The sequence below is a fragment of the Armigeres subalbatus genome, chromosome 2 (genome assembly GCF_024139115.2).
Source record: "Armigeres subalbatus isolate Guangzhou_Male chromosome 2, GZ_Asu_2, whole genome shotgun sequence".
Lineage (NCBI taxonomy): Eukaryota > Metazoa > Arthropoda > Insecta > Diptera > Culicidae > Armigeres > Armigeres subalbatus.
Window position 1 is genome coordinate 313,774,229 of NC_085140.1, and position 20,479 is coordinate 313,794,707.

Below are 20,479 nucleotides of genomic sequence, written 5' to 3' on the forward strand. Positions count from 1 at the left end.
GAAGGGACTCGAGAATGCCCCTGAAACTCGAACTACGCACATCACCCGATCCATCGTCGCCTTGATCAACCGTATCAGTTTATCCGGAAATCCGTTTTCGTGCATTAGCTGCCATAGCTGGTCCCGATCGATTGTATCATATGCGGCTTTGAAGTCGATAAATAGATGATGTGTGGGCACGTTGTATTCGCGGCATTTCTGCAATACCTGACGTATGGCGAACACCTGGTCTGTGGTAGAGCGTTCACCCAAAAAAAAACCTGGTTGGTACTGCCCCACGAACTCTCTTGCAATTGGTGTTAGTCGACGGCATAAAATTTGGGAGAGTACCTTGTAGGCGGCGTTCAGCAATGTGATTGCGCGGTAGTTGCTACAATCCAGCTTATCGCCCTTTTTGTAGATGGGACACACGACACCTTCCATCCACTCCTGCGGCAGAACCTCATCCTCCCAAACCTTGGTAATCACCCAATGCAGCGCTCTAGCCAGTGCTTCACCACCGTGTTTAAACAGCTCTCCTGGTAGTTGGTCAACTCCAGGGGCTTTGTTGTTTTTCAGCCGGCCGATCTCCTCCTGGATTTCCTGGAGATTCGGAGCCGGAAGTCGCATGTCCTGCGCGCGTGCTCCTAGGTTCATTACCATACCGCCACCGTTGTCTGCCATATCGCCATTCAGGTGCTCTTCGTAGTGCTGCTGCCACCTTTGGATCACCTCACGCTCGTTCGTAAGAAGGTTCCCGTTTATGTCCTTACACATATCGGGCTGTGGCACGTGGCCCTTACGTGAACGGTTCAACTTCTCATAGAACTTTCGCGCGTTATTAGCGCGGTACAGTTCCTCCGTCTCTTCACGGTCTCGATCTTCCTGCTGGCGCTTTTTCCTCCGGAAAATCGAGTTTTGTCTGTTCCGCGCCCGTTTGTATCGTGCCTCGTTCGCCCTCGTGCGGTGTTGCAGCAATCTCGCCCATGCTGCATTCTTCTCCTCAACTAACTGCTCACATTCGCCGTCATACCAGTCGTTCCTCTGATCCGGAGCCACCGTGCCTAGTGCAGCGGTTGCGATGCTTCCAATGGCGGATCGAATATCTCTCCAGCCATCTTCAAGAGATGCTGCGCCTAGCTGCTCTTCCGTTGGGAGTGCCACTTCCAGCTGCTGCGCGTAGTCTTGGGCTAGTCTACCGTCTTGTAGCCGCCCAATGTTAAGCCGCGGCGGACGACTCCGACGCGTGTTGATCACCGTCGAGAGTTTTGAGCGCAGACATACTGCGACGAGGTAGTGGTCGGATTCAATATTCGCACTGCGGTAGGTGCGTACGTTCGTGATGTCGGAGAAGAATTTACCGTCGATTAGAACGTGGTCGATTTGGTTTTCCGTTACTTGATTAGGTGATTTCCATGTGGCCTTGTGGATATTCTTACGGGGGAAGAAAGTGCTTCGGACTACCATTCCGCGGGAGGCTGCAAAGTTTATGCATCGTTGGCCGTTGTCGTTCGATACGGTATGCAGACTATCCGGTCCGATGACCGGTCTATACATTTCCTCCCTTCCTACCTGAGCGTTCATGTCACCGATGACGATTTTGACGTCCCGCAGTGGGCATCCATCGTATGTCTGCTCCAGCTGCGCATAGAACGCTTCTTTCTCGTCGTCGGATCTCCCTTCGTGTGGGCAGTGCACGTTGATGATGCTATAGTTGAAGAAACGGCCTTTTATCCTCAGCTTGCACATCCTTGCGTTGATTGGCTGCCACCCAATCACGCGTTGGCGCATCTTTCCCAGCACTATGAAGCCGGTTCCCAGCTCGTTGGTGGTGCCACAGCTTTGGTAGAAGGTAGCCGCTCGATGCCCGCTTTTCCACACTTTCTGTCCTGTCCAGCAGATTTCCTGCAGCGCTACGACATCGAAGTTGCGGGATGTAATTCATCGTAGATTATCCTATCGCAACCGGCGAAGCCTAGCGACTTGCAGTTCCATGTTCCAAGCTTCCAATCGTGATCCTTTATTCGTCGCCTAGGTCGTTGCCGATTGTATCGAGTCGTATTATCTTCTATGTCGTTCGTAATAGTTGTTTTTAAAGGCGGCTTATTGGGCCTGCGCAAACCTCCTGTCTCGTCGGAGGGCCGTCGTGTCAGGGCTGTTTAGCGTCCCACCTAACACCAGGACTTGGGCTTGTGCGCTTTGAGCGGCACACGGTCGCTTTGGCGGAGCCTACTTGCGGATACATGCAGCTTTTATAGAGGTTTAACAGGGCCCACTGTCAAACCCCACCACATCCTAGGCAGGCGCCACAACTCGCAGATGGCCTGGGGAGGGATCGTCAAGCCCTTGGACATAGTCCCTGCTGCCCGCGGGCTATTATATATAGTATATTAATATTAATTTTTTTTCAATTTTTAGGTGCCAGTCAAAATTGAAAAATCGGGAGTATTATAAAATATCATTGTTGTTGAATGTTTTTCACGAAAAAATTTGGAAAACAAACTTGGTTTAGTACACCAAATAAAATTATTTCAATTTGGTCCTCCCATCGACCGCCATATTTGCTTGTGCTTAGCACAGCGACGAAGAACATGACCCAAGTAAACAAATGATTTAACTTATAGATAGTATAGATAGTAGAATCTATAGATGAGCGAAAGCATGGCTGAGTCGATTTTTTTGCCCGTGCACACGCGCATATGACGTCACAGCCCTTAACGTTTCCATTGAAATCATGACGTCATGCTCGTTTGGAGACACGTTTGACAGTTCGTTTGGAGACAGTGGATTTATCTTCGCTCATCTATATATTCCACTAGGGAAGATCCATAAAGTACGTCACACAAAAATCGGCGATTTTCGACCCCCCCTCCCCCCTTCGTCACACTTTTTGTAATAAACCTCTAAAATTTTTGTATGGATCGTCACGCTGCTCTGAACCCCCTCTCCCCCCTAGAGGCGTGACGTACTTTGTGGACGGCCCCCTATCTATAATTTAACTGTACAAAACGGGCTACTTTTTGGAAATATTGGTATCCATTATGCTCTGTTGGATATGTTTATTCATCATTACTATTAAAAAGTGTGAAATTTTATGTATTTTGTGTTTATTTAGACTTTCGCTTTGTGCGCGAAATTAGGTATATGAGAGTAATTATGGTGCCTAACTTCGTTTATTGTTGTTGGGTAGTTTCATTTGCAACATTTTAATGAAACAAAAGCAATATAATGCACAGGACAGTTTTACACTGAATAGAACCCGAAGAGTTCATTCCCATATGCTTTTTATCAAATTTTCAGGCGGATAACCACCGGCATCGACTAATGTTGACTTAAATCTTATAGATCAGTGCCTGCAAGAGCTATTAAATCCTATGTGTAAAATGATGCTGAAGTGTGCGATGTGTAAAATGATGCTAAACTTAAGATAAAACTACAGCAGCTTTTTCGATAATGTATATAATATTGAAGATGTCTTATATATAACACATATTTAATAATGTCCTATGTAAGAGATAGCGGAATTTAAGACTTTCTTTCATGACGTCTCGAAAATTTAAACTTATTTTATACACCCGCTAAACATTGCTCATACCATGCCTTTTTTCTTAAAATATGGCTTATATTTCAGAAGAAAACGATATTTTAGGAATTATTACTTGTGTCAACTAAAATTTATGAAGTAAAATCTAAGCAAAGCGTTATCTGCATATTTTGAACAATGGTTGCATGCTTCTATTGGTCAATTGAATATATTTCATCAAATCAATAACAATATTCAATTCCAAACATGAGCGAAGTTAGGAACACTTTTGCGCGGAATTAGGAACTATCCTATTTTCTTGCGCGAAATAAGGAGCATTCAACAGTCTCAGTTTCATACCCCATTTTTTTAAATAGCTGCAAAATTTGCAAGTAACATTTTTTTGAGAACCTAGAATCCTTCTACTACGTGATGCAGTAGCAAATGTTTCCAAATGGCCACTACATGCTTTTTAATGAACGTTTGAACTTTGTCAGATCTTAAGTGCGCGAAATTAGGGTACTTCACGGTAAATCACTATATTTATTAAAAATCACATGATATTTATTATGATAAATGACATAATTTGAATAGGCTACTACCTATAGAAATATAACTCCTACATTTATGGACCGATTGTGACTCCATAAAATCAATTATTTATATTCCTAACCTTAGGAACATTACGAAGTATCTCCGGAATCATACGATTGGTCACATAATTCCAAAGGTGTTTTGGGGTGCACTGGGCAAGTTTTTTTCAGCTGGTGGATAGCCCCTCTGCCTCTAGTAGTCTATTCAGATTATGAGCTTATAATGGCATGATAAAGAGTATCTTGATATCAAAGTTTACTTTCATTCCATATAATACATATCACGTCTACTAGTAATTTATTTGGGACTAAAAAAAATAGACTAGACACTTATCGCAGCAAGCCATGTGCACGGATAATTGCTTTTGAATTTGCTGTCACGTTTTTGTTCGTTCGTTAAATAGATTTGGATTTGATATGGATCGGATTCGAATTGGATTAGGATTAGTTTTGGATTGGGTTCGGGGCTTACATTTGGATTGTATAAGACTTTCTACTTGCCCAAATATCGTATAACAAAAAAAGTCCGTCGACCTCGTCAGGTTTGTTATTCTTTAATCATCCAATCATTAGTTAGATCCTTAATATTCAAAATATGGAATAGATTTGCGGGACAAAATAGCATGAGCATGAGCATGATTGACCGCCCACGGTTGCTACTCCGTTATTGCCAGGTCAGCTGGAATTACACAGAGAGCCAACAGATGATGTTTGGGACTAACATCATCTTCAATGTGTAAAAACTGGTGACCCAAAATCAAGCAATACCAGCGCCGGCCGTGTCCGAATGCAGGTCAATTAGGGAATAGGTAGGAAATGTTGACGTGATACTCGCTTTGATGGAAGCCGACGAGTCATCTGCACTTCCACGAGAAATCACTGGGATGTTGGATATATGGGGTAGGAAGTGTAGCAGGGTTCGTTTTGGTAAACGGTTTGCCGTGTGTAGCGTGTAGTTTGAAGTTTAAACAAAAACACAATCGAACGCGCATTAATTAATCGACTTATCGGCCGCACTTAGCAGAACAAAATATTTCGATGATCGCGCGATCTCTCTGCGTAATAATAAAAACACGATAGAACACACTAAATTTTTATTTGTTAATAATTTAATTACCCGCACAACGCAGAGCCAAATATTTCTATGATCGCGCGATTGTTCTGCTTATTAGAGGAAACACGATCGGACGCGCACTAATACTTCATTTGCTTATTATTATGCTTCTCGAGATTTTATAGCATTTTGCTATTTCATCGCTGTCTCTCTCGATTGTGCGCCGCTAAGGTATTTGCCATATTGTGGTACCTCGATTACTGAAATGCAAAATATTGCATCACATATTACACACGATTACCTAATGGGAATTATTACTACAGTATACTGATCCAAACGCAGTAGCAATGAATGTAAAAAATAAAAAATAAAAACCGTTTATTCCACCAAAGAATAACTATCTATCAAGGGACAATAATATGTTGCATACCTTAAAAGCTAATGTGAAAAACCGCGCCAAAAGATCATATCTGTTTGACATTGCTTTATTTACTTTTTGCATGGCGCACAACTCGGCGCACGGGAGCCAGCGCGTAACTGGCGCGCCAGGTTGCGGATTTAAGAAAAGAATCGCAATAATTTATTCACCCACACAAAACAGAACAAAATATTTCGAAGATCGTGCTGTATTTTTTTATTACTTTACTCATCCGCACAACGCAGAACAAAACATTTTGGTGATCGTTGAATCGTCTGCGCGCAAGAAGTACCTTCTATTAAATTGATTGTTCAATTTGTCAAATATTATCTCTGAGCATGCGCATAATTGACCGCTCGCGGTTGCTACTCCATTATTGCCGGATTAGCTGTTGTTACATAAGGAACAGATGATACTTGGGTGCAATCAAGATTTTTTTATGTATACAGGTTATCCGACTTGTCAATATCCCCAACTCAGCCATCTTGGATTTTTGTATGGAATTTATGCTCGTTTGTTTACTTTTTGCACTGAAAATGTATGTTTCCCCCCCGCGCTGGTTATTCCCATCTACTGACGAAGTCGGATAACCTGTACATAAAAGAATCTTGGGTGCAATCTCAGTTTGTTTGGCTATATTGGCGCAGGCCGCGTTCGAATGCAGGTCAATTAGAGATTGGGAAGAAAACTGATGATATGAAACGCGGTAGGATGAAAGCCGAGGAATCCTCTTCACTTTCACGAGTATTCATTGGGAGTTTGGAATAGGGCAGGATTATGTAGGGATCGTTTTGGTGAACGATTTGCAAAACTATATGTAGAACTGAGTTTGACACATTATCATTCAGAGTTATGACTTACATTTTTGTATAGAAAAACAAACCCAGATAAAGTACCCCATTAATCTATTTTTTGAATTGAGGTGGGCAGTGGCAATAACTTGAACAATGGTGAAAAACATGTAACCGTTCAAATCTGATGCTACATGGAATAAAATCGCGAGACTGCTGAATAAGATCTTTATAATATAAACCGTGTTAAAATGTGCTTAGAGAATATTGTCTGGTGCCTCCACTGCAAATCATGCATGAGTTGAAACTCACAAAACCCATCTTTCAAAAAATCATCAATGGGTTAAATCATTCGTTTGAATAATTGTAGGATTTGTTATTTAATTATATTTAGGAGTTTCTACACGACAGTGTGGAAAAACCCACGACAAAAGAGAGTCAGATGTATTGTTCACATTTAAAGTCCTTGATCAATGCATTTGATTTCATTTCTTAGGATCAGATGCAAATTGTGTTTGGACACTATATATGTAATTCAATCTATGGTAAATATAGATGATGATGACGGTGATCGCTATTCTCACAATCAACCAATTCACTCCAAAGTTGAAGTTCATTGAAAGATCAGAAGTTTTTGCAAACCAAGCCACTCCGAAATTGAATTTTTCGTCATCGAAAGGGCTAATGGCTATTCCGATGGTCATCCACTTCATATAAGGGTTCTTCTTGATGTGGCTAGGTTCGATAGCAATCAAAATTGAATAGCAAGCAAAAATTGAGAGCTATTTTATTTACCTAATTAAATCCTTTTTTGTCGTGAATCCACACACTAGGGTAAAATGCCCAATAGTGGACCCCCTAGTAGCGAAATTTTGCTCTTCCTGGCATAAGGAGTGGACATTTTCAAAATATTAATTCTGCGTGATATCTAATATCAAGCTCTGCATCTCCTCTTCACGATACATACATGAAACACGCAAATACTCGACGTTATTCGTTGAAATTAACATTTAAAAGTCTGACTGAATTCACCCTATAGTAGACCCCCTGGGGGTCCATAATAGGAAATTGCTTCCCTATAGTCGACACTTCATTTGATTTTTATGTTCCGTTTCGGGACGTTCTTCTTCCCTATTATGGACCCCTCAAAATATTCCTATTGAGATTCTCACGTCCGAATGTGTGAGTGGCGATAAAAGGAAAACAAACACTCCTAGATGATACTACTCAGCAAAGTTTGGGTAAAAATGAGTATATTTCCATATATTTTTTGACTCCTTCGCAACCATTGTGATGACTCGATCAATTTTGAGGTTATGAACAGAAGGAAAACAAACATATTTTTACACAAGCCGAATTGCACATCAGTGTGCGAGCGTTAAACGTCACTCATCTCTTTCGTGTTTATTTTTTATAGAATTGTAAAAAATCATCTATTTTTACTTTCCATAGCATTTCCAATGCATGTAATCAATTCATAGAACTGTAAGGTAGGTTCTCCCGATGGAATTTCATAGCAAAATGTTTACATTGTGCTGTAATAATGCAAAAATGGCTAGAGGGTCCACTATTGGTTGGGGGTCCACTATTGGGCACTTTACCCTACTGGATCTATTTTTTTTACTTGCGTTAGTTTACTAAATCTTTCGAAAATCGTTAAACTTAAGCGGATTTCTAGAAATTTTCTGGTATTTCAATAACCCTTACTTTCTACTTATTGGAACATATGCAGGTTATAGAGGCTTTAGGAATTCATAAAGCAAAAATTCATTAGACCCTTCTAGCAAAAAAAAAATCTCCCTGCTCATAGCACGTTTTTTTAACATCTGAGTAAGGGGCGCCAAATAAAGGTTTCGCCAAGGGCGCTGGGAGTCCACGCTACGCCTCTGCACCTGTTGCTTTGTTTTTTTGAGTAGAGAATAGATTTGCGGGACAAAATAGTAACAAAATTATGAATTAAGATTTGTCTTTCGCGACAGTTTGGGAACGTCTGACCTACATGGATCAATAATAAATTGCTAGAATAACTTTGGAAGAGTGAAGTGAATTGTTCGTGGACACTAGAAGTGATTTTCGCCTCTACGGCTTTACTTTGTTTAGGGATGAAATAAAACCCATTCTAAATGTTTACAATTTCTAATAATGGAATACATTCTTCGTTGGCACTGCGGTGAGGCGGCAGAAATGGGTAATTAAAGGTAGCAGTTAATACCTGTAAAAGTGCTCACAGAAAGAGAATTCAAAACTGGCGGCCCCAGCCATTGATATTTGATGAGACACTACTTGGTGCAAGGACGTTGTCTATGAGAACGTTAGCGTGCTTGCGACGACTGGTGCCCCACCTCTCGCTCCGGTAGTGGAACTCTAGCTTACGGGTCGGTGATGCCGAGAAGATGAACCATCAATTCAATGAAATATCATAATATATGGCCTGCTATTATAAGGTGTTTTTTTTTAATTCTAGATTAAGTTCAACACCTGGTTAACTCCAATGAAAACTGCAAACCAAAATAAACTTGTCTCAACATTATGGTTTATATATCAGAACAATGATTTAGAACATATGTTCCCAAACTGTGGGTCGCGAAAGATAAAACGTGATTCAAACTTTCGTTCCTATTCCGTGCCACAATTCTATACAAGCTTTAAAATGCGGATCTAAGTATTGTATGGATGATTACACCAAAAAAAAAAGATTACGTAAGCCTAACGTGAGTTTTCAAATCAAATTCACTGGTAACGTAAGTTTCACCTGATTTTTTTTGAAGAAGTTGCAACTACGTGTTCACGTAAGTAAAATGTACCTGAATTTTCATGTGGAAACAACATGCAGATTTTTTTTTGCATGGAGAACAACAAATTTACGAAGCCAATGGCCTACTTTTGTTATGCGAGATTTTAGCAAGTACAATAAGGTTCCAATTTCTTCCAAAAACTTTTCAAATCTTACCCAAATGCAATCCAAAACTAAGCAGTGCTGAACTTCATTACTAATAAGATTTAGGAACAACCTAATAAAGATAAGAAAATCCATGCTAATCCAAATTCAAGCTAGTTATTCTTTCAATTATTATTGAATGAGAATAAGTATTACCGTCGTGCGGGGCTTCTTTTGACAAATCAGGGGCTACTTTGGACATTTTAAAACAAGAATTATAACGAAAATTACTATAAAATCTATATATCTTGTTGATAGTTGGATGGCAACTTTCTGTTTCAAATGTGGTGTTTTTCCGTTTAATTTTTCAAAAAATCAAAAATCCAAAGTAGCCCCCGGAGTCAAAAGAAGCCACGCACGACGATACACAACTTTGTACAAATGTATCATACATGCTAATCTTCTATTTCAAAGGAAACAATAACCTTTGACTAGATTTTTTGTGCAATATATCAAAACGTTACATTCAAAGAAGGATGTATTTCCTGCATGATGATGATTCTATCCTTATCAGTATGCTAATAATAAACTTCTTTGATTATATATTCAAAAAGTAATATCAAAATAATAAATAGTGTATTTAATTTTTCTCCGACATGGGTTATTGCGGGAAATATCATTCCGCGAAATGGGGCGAAAATGGGTAATTTCCGCGGAATGTCACACTCCGCGAAATGGGTTTCCGTTCCGCATAGTGAGACTCCGCGAAATGGAATTCCGCAATTTGTCATACAATCGCTGAGAGTGGTGAGGTTACCACATGAAGTCGATGTGGTTTTAATGCCTTGTACGTTATACTAATGACACACTGGTGGTATTCAATCCGTATTCAATAACCGTGGTATACCACGGTCCTAGTAGCACCAGTACCAGTGCGTCTAGCAATTAGCAAAAGTGTGAGCATCTCCCAGAAGCTAGGAATGTAAAAAAACAACATTGCCAATGACAACAACATTGTCCTCTCTTGTAAATGTTGGGACAAACTCAACTCGCAATAAGCGTTTGTCCCAAACTGCAACAGAATAAGACAATGATCGCTTGCCGCGCATTTTGAGAAGTAGTCGGTTTTCGATGATGTTTTTGGATAAATAAGTATCAGTTATCAATGTTTAGACATAAACTTAACCATCCGTTGACATGATTTGTGTTTTACTTCTGAAATATACAAGTTATCGCAGTTTGAAAAGTTCACAACAATTACCTCTCTATGTTTGTTGCAAATAACATGGAACGCAACAATGTCTTTATCCTCTGCAGATAAGGACAAAGAGTTATCGCTATTCTCTTTTGTTGCTTGTTTTTTGCATTTTTCAGCGACAATTACATTCCTTGCCCAGAAGTATTGCTTGACTAGCGAACGGGTTTTGGTTTTAGTGGGTCGGGTAAGCTTCTATATAACACTCATCCCACACTACTTGGGTTAACCTCCTCAGGTGTCTGTTTGCAGATTTCCGTTTAGGGGTCGTACACAAATTACGTAAGCATTTTTTCTGGGTTTTTCGACCTCCCATTTGCAAGATTTTTCTCATACATTTTTTTGTTTATATGGAAAGTAAGAAAATGATAGACTACCACCCCCCAGAAATAATTACATTTCTAGTGTACGGCCCCTTATCTGCCCCTATTCGCATAAGCGTCCCATGTCAGTTTTCTTCAACTTGAGAAATATGCCGTTAAATTTCTTAAACTCGTGTTACAGGGAGAAATTAAAAAAATTCTAATAAATCGACAAAACCAGCAATCTTTCTGGAAATTTGGCATAATATTCTTCATCTGTATACATTGCTATGGAACTAAATGGACCATAATTACATTGATTTTTTGTGCGAGATTATATCAAAATCTAGAGTGTGACTATTATGCGAATAAATAGCAAGATGGGACAACACAAGTGGGTTTTGATTTTCATATTTCTAGAACAATTATTTTATCAGATTTTTATAAAGATGATTTCATTTTAGGCTTATTTCTGAAAGAAAATCAAAATCAAAATCAGTACACAGGATTTTGTTTTTACACGATTTTTTTACGCTCGTATTTTTGATCGTGTGACTTTAATTTACCACCAAACTCTTCGCAACATGTTTCAAAAAATCCAGAATAAATCGAAGAAAAATCACATGATAATTAATATGCATTAAACATTTAGGATGAGTGGAAAATTGAGAAAATGTAAATCGCGTAAAAACAAAATCCAGTGTATTTTCCGGTGGAATTTTATAGAAGAATGAGGCCCTCCTTGGCCGTGCGGTAAGATGCGTGGCTACAAAGCAAGACCATGCTGTGGGTGGCTGGGTTCGATTCCCTGTGCCGGTCTAGACAATTTTCGGATTGGAAAGTGTCTCGACTTCCCAGGGCATAAAGTATCATCGTGTTAGCCTCATGATATACGAATGCAAAAATGGTAACTTGGCTTAGAAACCTCGCAGTTAATAACTTTGGAAGTGTTTAATGAACACTAAGCTGCGAGGCGGCTCTGACCCAGTGTGGGGATGTAATGCCAATAAGAAGAACAAGACATAGGATAATGTTTATGTACTAAGCTTTAAAAACTCAATTATGCATCAATGGTCTGCTTTTGATCATTTTACCCTACATATTGACATACCTTTCGTTGAACGATTTTGGAAACACAATTTTTAGCACGTTCGAAAAAAGTTTGACCATCGTTGCCACTTTTGACGAGAGTGTCCTTTCCAACATCCAAAATAATCATACAGCCTTCCTGTAAAAATGAGAAATTACTTTAATCGGGTCATTTTATTACGTATATACAATACAGCACAACACACCTTGGTTCTAGCCATTATTCGTGGTACAATGAGGAATTAATATAATATCGAAAATATTATCCTACAAACTCTGACTAACTGCTTCACGATTTTACTTGATTGTTTCTCGTTTCCTGTTTGTGACAGGACTGGTGTGCGGAGGGTGCGAGCAAGATTTTTTTTATGTACAGGTTATATGACTTCGTCAGTAGATGGGAATAACCAGCGCGGGGGGGAAACATAAATTTTCAGTGCAAAACGTAAATAAACGAGCAAAAATTCCATACAAAAATCCAAGATGGCTGAGTTGGGGATTTTGACAAGTCGGATAACCTGTACATAAAAAAATCTTGGGTGCGAGTGCGAAGCAGTCAGCAGAACAGCGCAAACCGGCATAATAAATATTTAGCGTCGCGACGCCTAATATACCCGGACTTTATAAACAAAGACAGAAAATATTCCAATTGGAAATCCAAAACTGTCATGAACGATTGCATCATGACGTCACACGGCAATTTTTTTTACCCGTGTTCAAATGGCGAGTGAAGTTTCATGAGGGCAATGTTTACATTTTTTTTATATGGAGTTTTTGGCTCGTGCAATCGTTTATTATCAGGGGTATAGCAAAAAGCAGACCCCACACGACGGAAAAAGTTTGACAAACTCTTGATTATTGAAGAAAAAGATTGATCGTGTGAGTGCGAACCCAAAATATTGAAGTAAATATTGAGGGAAATCAGAAAAGTTTGATATTCTTTTCAATATTTCCCCTCATCTCCCCCCGCAGTTTGCCCACAGGAGTCGATGACGATTGAATGTGTGCGTGTTTTGTGCGTTATACCGCTATTTGATTCATATTATTTCAAGAAAAAATTGAGTTTTTCTTCAGCTATAGCCATGCTATAGCCATGCTATACGGCCATGCCGGCTAATCAGTGAAAATATTGAAGAAAAGTTTGATGAAAAGTTTGACGAAAAAAGTATTGTCAATATATGCCTCGTGTAAGGTCTGCTAAAGTCAAAATCACCGAAGCAAACATAAAATACATACCTAAATATGTTTACTCTTTTATTCGTTGACTTACACATATTTATGACTTAAAAATGATTTATTCCTCTGAGTCGTGTAGTGCACTCACGTACACGCCAAAAATAACGAGTCGTTCACAGCAGTTAACCCCGTTGAAACTCATGGAAAAAGGTCAACTGAATTAAGCGTGCACAAACCGAGAATGTCAGAATGCCCAAAACTGTCAAAATTTCCAAAAATGTCAAATTCATGTTTACTACGGTGCATCTGTGTGGGGTTGACAGCTGCGCTATATCCCTGTTTATTATACACGGAGAAACACGTTTACTCATTAATGGGTACTTTTTCTTTGCTATCTCTGTCTCTCTGCTGAAAAATTTACCCATTTTGGGAGAATAAGTGGATCTACTCATTTAAATGAGTAAATCCACTTATTCTTCCAAATGGGTGAATTTTTCTGCAGAGAGAAAGAGATAGCAGAGAAAAAGTACCCATTAATGAGTAAACGATTTTTACCGGGTACAACTGTGATCGTGCATCGAATGAACACAATGACGTTTGAGCGCCGCATCACGCTCATTTTTTTCTACTCAATAGTAAGTAGTTTTGTATTGCCATCTCTTTTTTCCCACAGAAATTTTACTCACTTTTGAAAAAAAGTGGAACCACTCAAAATTTGAGTAGTTCCACATTTTTTTCAAAAAGTGAGTAAAATTCTAAAAAAGACGACGATACAAAACTACTCACCGGTGAGTAAAATCAAAATGAGCGTGTTCTGAAAACCAAAACTACCCAAAAGTGAGTTTTTTGCAATCAAAACTATAGTTTGGGCCAATAACCCAAATTTGAGTAAAATGACTTTTCTGGCACAACACGCCCGTTTCAAATCACTCAGAGACTGAGTGAAATTGTATTGCCGTCTCTTTTTATCCCACGGAAAAGTTACTCAATTTTCGTACACGATAACCCCAAAATACTCAATAATTAGTACAAAATACGCATTTCGGTGACCAACTGGGACTACCCAATAAATGCGTAAAACTCTTTTACTCATTAATGCGTATTCCGGCTCTATGTCAAAAATTGCGTACTTTTTATCCCTCCACGAAATTCGCTCATGAGTGAAATTTACGCATTTTTAGTAAACAAATATATGGGTGAGTTTCTTGGTTCATCGAAAATATGATTAAATGTTAAATTTCTTTCAGGCCAACTGTTTTAGACGTAAAAAGGGAACAAAACAAGTTTACATTATATTCTTTATTAGAAAATAGTTTACCTCAAAAAAGCTGGAATAGTTAGGATTCATCATCGAGTTCATTCGACATCATTCGGTGTGCTTAGTTTGCCTTCGAATGCCATTGGATTAATCCGGATGTGAAGGAACATCAACGCCCGATTGTGGCTGCAATTTCGGCGGGTGACATTTCAGTATGTGCTTCCGAAATTTGTGCTTCAATTCTCCCAAGTAACCTGGTATGTGAGGTGATTGATATTGGAAAGTCATAATAATTGATCAAAACCAACTGGAATTTCATTTACAAAATCATAATTCTTACCCGAAAGCTTCTCAAAATTATCTTTGGCCAAAAGAATTGGCAAATCCTTCACTTTTACAACCTTTTATAAAAGATAGCACGAAACTATGTGCATTCACGGAACAAACAAATAAAAAATAGCGAGCACACAAATGGATAATGGTTTGGTACTATTTTTTACGCATTTTTAAGATGATGGTAAATCTATGAAAATGCATGTTTTCTACTCCTTATTGAGTAGTAGAGTAAAAATAATTCATTTTGTGACGTATACAATATAAACTGAAAAATGTGTGAACTGTACTCATAAAAGGTGTAATTTGCGGTTACCGTGTAAAAAGTTGAACTACTCAAATTTTGAGTAGTTCCACTTTTTACGAAAATTGAGTAACTTTTCCGTGGGATAAAAAGAGACGGCAATACAATTTCACTCAGTCTCTGAGTGATTTGAAACGGGTGTGTAGGTAGTTTGCCTTTAATTCCATGTAAACAATTTACCCAAAGCTGAGTTTAATTTATCCGAAGCGGACCTTAATCAACCCAAAATAGAGAATATTGAATTTACTCAAATTTGGGTTATAGGGCTGAGCAACCTCGGTGAGGTGTTTGCATCTTGCTCTAGTTTTGATAGCAATCATGGGAAAGAAAGGGAAAACTACCCAAATTTGGGTAATTTTTTCCTGCGATATTCTCATCAGTGTGTATATTGAACTCAAAGTTTGAGTTGATTTATCTGTCCGTGTGGTGACCGCTGGAAGCCCGTGAATTGAGATTCTCACGTCAGAAGAGATGAGTAACGTTTAGCGCTCGCACACTAATGTGCAATTCGTCATGTGTAAAAACATGTTTGTTTTCCTTCTGCTCATAACCTCAAAAATGATCGGGTCATCACAATGATATCAAAAGAGTCAAAAAATATATGGAAATATACTCATTTTTACCCAATCTTTGCTGAGTTGCACCATCTAGGAGTGTTTGTTTTCCTTTTATCGCCACTCACACATTCGGACGTGAGAATCTCAATGGAAAACCGACTAATGTACCAGCGACGTATACAGCATACCGGTGTATGTATGAATTTATCGTTTTTCACAGGGAATTTGAATTAACTGAGCTATGACGTGAAGCACGCTTATTAAGTTTTGATGCTTGCCAGCGGAAAAAAATATTGAAAAAAGATTTAGTATTAAAACAGTTTTAGAAAAAGTTTTGCCAACTTTCTGTAAAGGATTTCTCGAATCCTCATTATTGTTACATACGTCGTTATGAAAAATTATGCTTGATTTTATAGAAAGCTCAAATGACAGGAGACCTAACACTAATATTTACATTTTACTAGCAACATTTCGACATAGTTGTTTCATAAGGGCCAATGTCGCAATGAGCTCGAATGGAGAAAAATGGGTTCGAATGTTCCATGACATGTTTTCAATTATAATTCGAAAAGTAGATGGTATTTCAAATGCTAATAGTTTGCATGAAATACATCCATATCTAATCATAGAAGCCACATGTAAATAAAATTTACTTCGGATTTATTTCGATTTGAAAATGTGATTAAAGAACTAGTCGTCCTTTTTTTATAACAGTGTACACTTGCGCCCTTCAGAAATGCGCCATAATGTTTTCCCCAACATCCTTTTCGCCCAAATTCCACGCCCGGCTGTCAACCTATTTGTCATTATCGCCTGTTTGCATCGCCCCGTTGTGTTTTCAAAGTACCGTTTAGCCCTTTTGCTCACATGTGTTTTTGATGCAAGAACGAAGTATCATAATGCGTAAATGAAAGACAGTTTAGCCCTTTTGCTGCCATGGAGAAAACGGGGCGCAATCGCACTAAGAAAAAAATGCCAACGGAAATGTAATATCGCCCTTCTGTATTTCTTCGTTTTTACAGCAAAAAAACAACATTTTGTACTATTTTTAATATGCTACATATAGTAAATTTTCAGGAGGTTCGATCTATGACATAAACTCGATTTGTTTACATTTGCGACTTCGGCCCTTATGAAACAACTATGTCGATTTGCGAAAATGGAATGAAATGATGATGATGATGACGAATTGATGATGGTTTGCATGCAAATCTACCAAAACAAAGACCGAGCCGTCCACTCAAAATTTCGATCAGCTGATCGAACCTGTCTCATAAGGGCCGATGCCCACGTAGCGGTTTTTCAACGCCACGTGCACGCAGCGTTAAAATAACGCTGGTGTGCATCGGCGTGGTGACGCTGCGTTACCGCTTTTTTCCGGTGCACACCTGCGTCTTTTTGACGCCACGTGCACTCTACGTGGGCATCGAGCCTAAGGGACAAGCCAGAGTAAACGCGACGTGCGATGCGACGCGACGCGACAGTGCAATTTGACAGCTTGTTGATAATGATTGTTATTCTTTTACGTGAGTCGCGTCGCGTCGCATCGCTCGTCGCGTTTACTCTGGCTTGCCCCTAAGGTGCCCGCCAGAGTAAACGCGACGTGCGATGCGACGAGACGCGACTCACGTAAAAGAATAACAATCATTATCAACAGGCTGTCAAATTGCACTGTCGCGTCGTGTCGCATCGCACGTCGCGTTCACTCTGGCTTTACCCTAAAATGGCTTATTGTAGATAATTAGCACTAACTGCGTTACGCGAATCAATCACCCAAAATAAGCAGCTGAAATCGGGTATCCAGCTTTCCACGCTCGGTAATGGCGGCTTGTCGGTGTGTAAAAATCAATCAGTCACTGTACTTTTTGACACTAGCTGGAGGAAAACTCACTGGCGAAAAGGCCTTTTTCCCTTCCCCTCACCCAGGAACGCCAGTGAGCTTTCCTCCAGCTAGTGTCAAACCAAAGACTAATTAAGACGTCACTGTAGAGCTCATTCTAGGGACCACTTCTAGTACTGCATTTGGTCCCTCGGTACCCAAGTTTGACACTTGACTATTTATCTGCTTTTCTTTTAACCTTGCAGTTGCCATTGAACTAAAATTTTCTCTTAAAAATATGTAGTAGGCTGATGATCTGTGTGAACACTGAACAGATGTAAACAAATAGTCCTGCCACTTTTTTTTGGACGCTAGGAGGGACGCTAAGGTATAATTTTCAGACGAAAATATATGGCCAATTAACTACTGGTTTCTTGCAAGTGGTAGGAATGGTGCTGATAATGCCAAGCTCAGAACCATAACTGGACACTTAAGCAAACGCACCCACATGGCGTCTAGAACCGGAACGTTCACCGCTTACAATCGAAGAAAATACCGATGGGTGCTGGGAAATTTGGGTGTGTTTGAGCGATTGTGCACAGCAATGCAATCAAACTTCCGTAACTGCATACAAATCGGCACGGTAGTTTACGTTGTAACTAGTTAAATATGATAGGAAAAAAAAATTCAAAAATATAATATCTCTTTTGCAGAATTACCTATCTCATGCAAGATGTTTTATTTGCTTTTAGGTGTGAATAATGGGGATAAGACAAAATGTTTGTACTGGGTCAATCGAATGAAGTCCAAATTATATTCGATCAAAGACTAATATGAATACTAATTATTGCCACGTGAGATAATTCATGAACATTTCCATTAAATCTTGCTCGTTTTTAATTAGAAATTTTTGAAAATTAATGGAAATTTGTAAATTCGATGAAAATAATTTTAATAATTTTAAAAATAAATTAATTTAAACTTTACATGACGTTGCTGTTCGGCCTCGAAAACCTTATTGTCACATCCGAAGCCACTGCTCTTGTTGCATTAGAATGGAAATACGGTGGTCAATGCCCAAATGACGATCGTTCAGACTATAAGTAGCATTGCATTTCCAAAATGAAGACTATTGTCGTTACACGGTTCGGTTCACCTGCACCCCAATTATTGAGCTAGAATGCGACATCTCAACCTAGAATGAGTTTATTTGGAAGCACAACCAATGGTCAATTGAGAACACTTTTCGCGTAACCATTTCAGCACTCAGCATCGGAAATATAAAGCGATATATATTTGTGTTTCATGATTGATTCTGAACATTTTCTTCAATGTTTTGATCTACATAACAGTTAGAAAGTCGCCGTAGCAACCCATGAGAAGTACCAGTTACTCAACTCTGTACTTGCATCAAGGTGATATCATCACGAGGTTGTTCAATATTCTTCTCTAGTACTTCATGAGCACTAAAAAAGTACGCTCTTGTATGGGACATGAACGTCTTAATTAGTCTTTGGTCAAACAGTACAGTGACCGATTGATTTTTACACAGCGGCAAGCCGCCATTACCGAGCGTGGAAAGCTGGATACCGCCCAGAAACTGGGTACCAAACGACCCGGTGACAAGCGCGGTGTCATCATCATCAATTGACATAGACCGCTGTCATCATTGAAACGCAGTATGAAAAAAAATTATAGCCCAGGACATCCTGGCTACGATCTGGCGATGGGCTAAACAATAGGATGTCAGTAGCCTGGTACCAAACACCGAAGTACACGGTTAGATCAGACAACCCAAAATGAAGTTCAAACAACTCAAAATTAAGTTCATTTCACTTAATTTGGACTGTTGGTGGGGGAAGCCAATTTTGAGTTGGACGGTGCAACTCGGATTTGAGTAGTTTCCGTTTGATCCCGTGTGAAAAAGTACCTAAATATTAAGTTGTTTCCACCTAATGTTAAGTTCAAATAGGTTTAAACAACCTAAATTTGAGTTCAATCCCTTCAACCTAGCGTTGGCTTCCCCCAGAGTCTATTATATATAGAGTTGCGCAAAGAGTGAAGCCAAATCTACCTATTGAACTGTCAAACCGTCTACCTATCGAACAAAGTAAACAAATGCTTGTGGGTGAGGCGAAAGTATTGTTATCGTCTAATGATTATTATTTTCATGATTGAAATGTATTACATTTGATCTAGAAACAGCTTCAAAAAACATCAATACATTCCCTAAGCAACAAGAAATCACGTGTTTGCACTCTGTGGGTGACTGACTAGGTTATTGAATCAAAAAGCTTTAGAAGTGAACGCTCCCGTGAAGTCACTTGAAGGGTTGAACAAAAGTGAAAGTTGGCAACAGAATAACAAGAGCATCATTCAGAATAAGTGTAAGAAGCCTCTTTGCGTAACTCTATATAATAGATTCTGGCTTCCCCATCGAACTGCTATCGTTGGGTGGTTTCCTTTCTCTGTTTTTGACATCAAATGGTGGAATGAAATCGATGCCAGATCGAAAGCAACACAAAATTTGGGTTGTTTGATCTACCCGTGTACCAAAAACGATGGGTAGCGTGCCATTGTACCGCGGATGACAGGCGTTTCCAGGGGACTGAAGACGTCAAAATATCGCCTACCTCACATCGATTCAACATGGCGTCGATTGTTGTTGTTTTGATCTGTTTTGTTTTTGTTTTTTTCAACAACAACAAATCGTAAAGTCACCCAGTTCCTACTTTGTTCCGGTGTTATATGGTGGAAAGTGGCCAATTCAATAATATTGCGGTGCTTAATAGCCTCTTGCTGCAACGACATGCATTTGCGCATTGAAGAGGGTGGTTCTTTTACCTACAGGTAAGAGTAGAATTATATTTTATGATATTTTCTATTCCTTATCGCAATTGTGTCTCAACAGAAATCCCTAGTAATCCCGAGAGAAACGTTTGCTGGATGGAAGTATTGTGTAGGACTGATTGCTTCTTCAGCGAGCATGCAAGAATTTGCTCTCGACACTTCAGAGGTGACGATTTCCTGCTAGTGAAAGGTAAACGGGAACTGAAAAAAGATGCGATACCGAGTTTGTGTCTTAGTGAAGCTGATGAAAACAAGCTTGTAAATGCAATCACAGCTAAATGCACTGCAGTCGGCCGGTTG

At 39.3% G+C, this 20,479-nt stretch overlaps 1 protein-coding gene across 1 annotated transcript in view; it reads right to left on the reverse strand.

Moving 5' to 3' along the window:
* Nucleotides 1–12,319, reverse strand: part of LOC134212610 (X-ray repair cross-complementing protein 5) — a 35,044-nt gene extending 22,725 nt beyond the window's left edge. Inside the window, exons 1-2 of the mRNA XM_062690619.1 lie at nucleotides 12,089–12,319; nucleotides 11,905–12,021 (exon numbers count right to left, since the gene is read on the reverse strand). Of these exons, the coding sequence (XP_062546603.1) occupies nucleotides 11,905–12,021; nucleotides 12,089–12,103 (132 nt within the window). The 5' untranslated portion in view covers nucleotides 12,104–12,319. The remainder of the gene's footprint in view (nucleotides 1–11,904; nucleotides 12,022–12,088) is intronic.
* Between the last annotated feature and the right edge of the window lie 8,160 nt (nucleotides 12,320–20,479).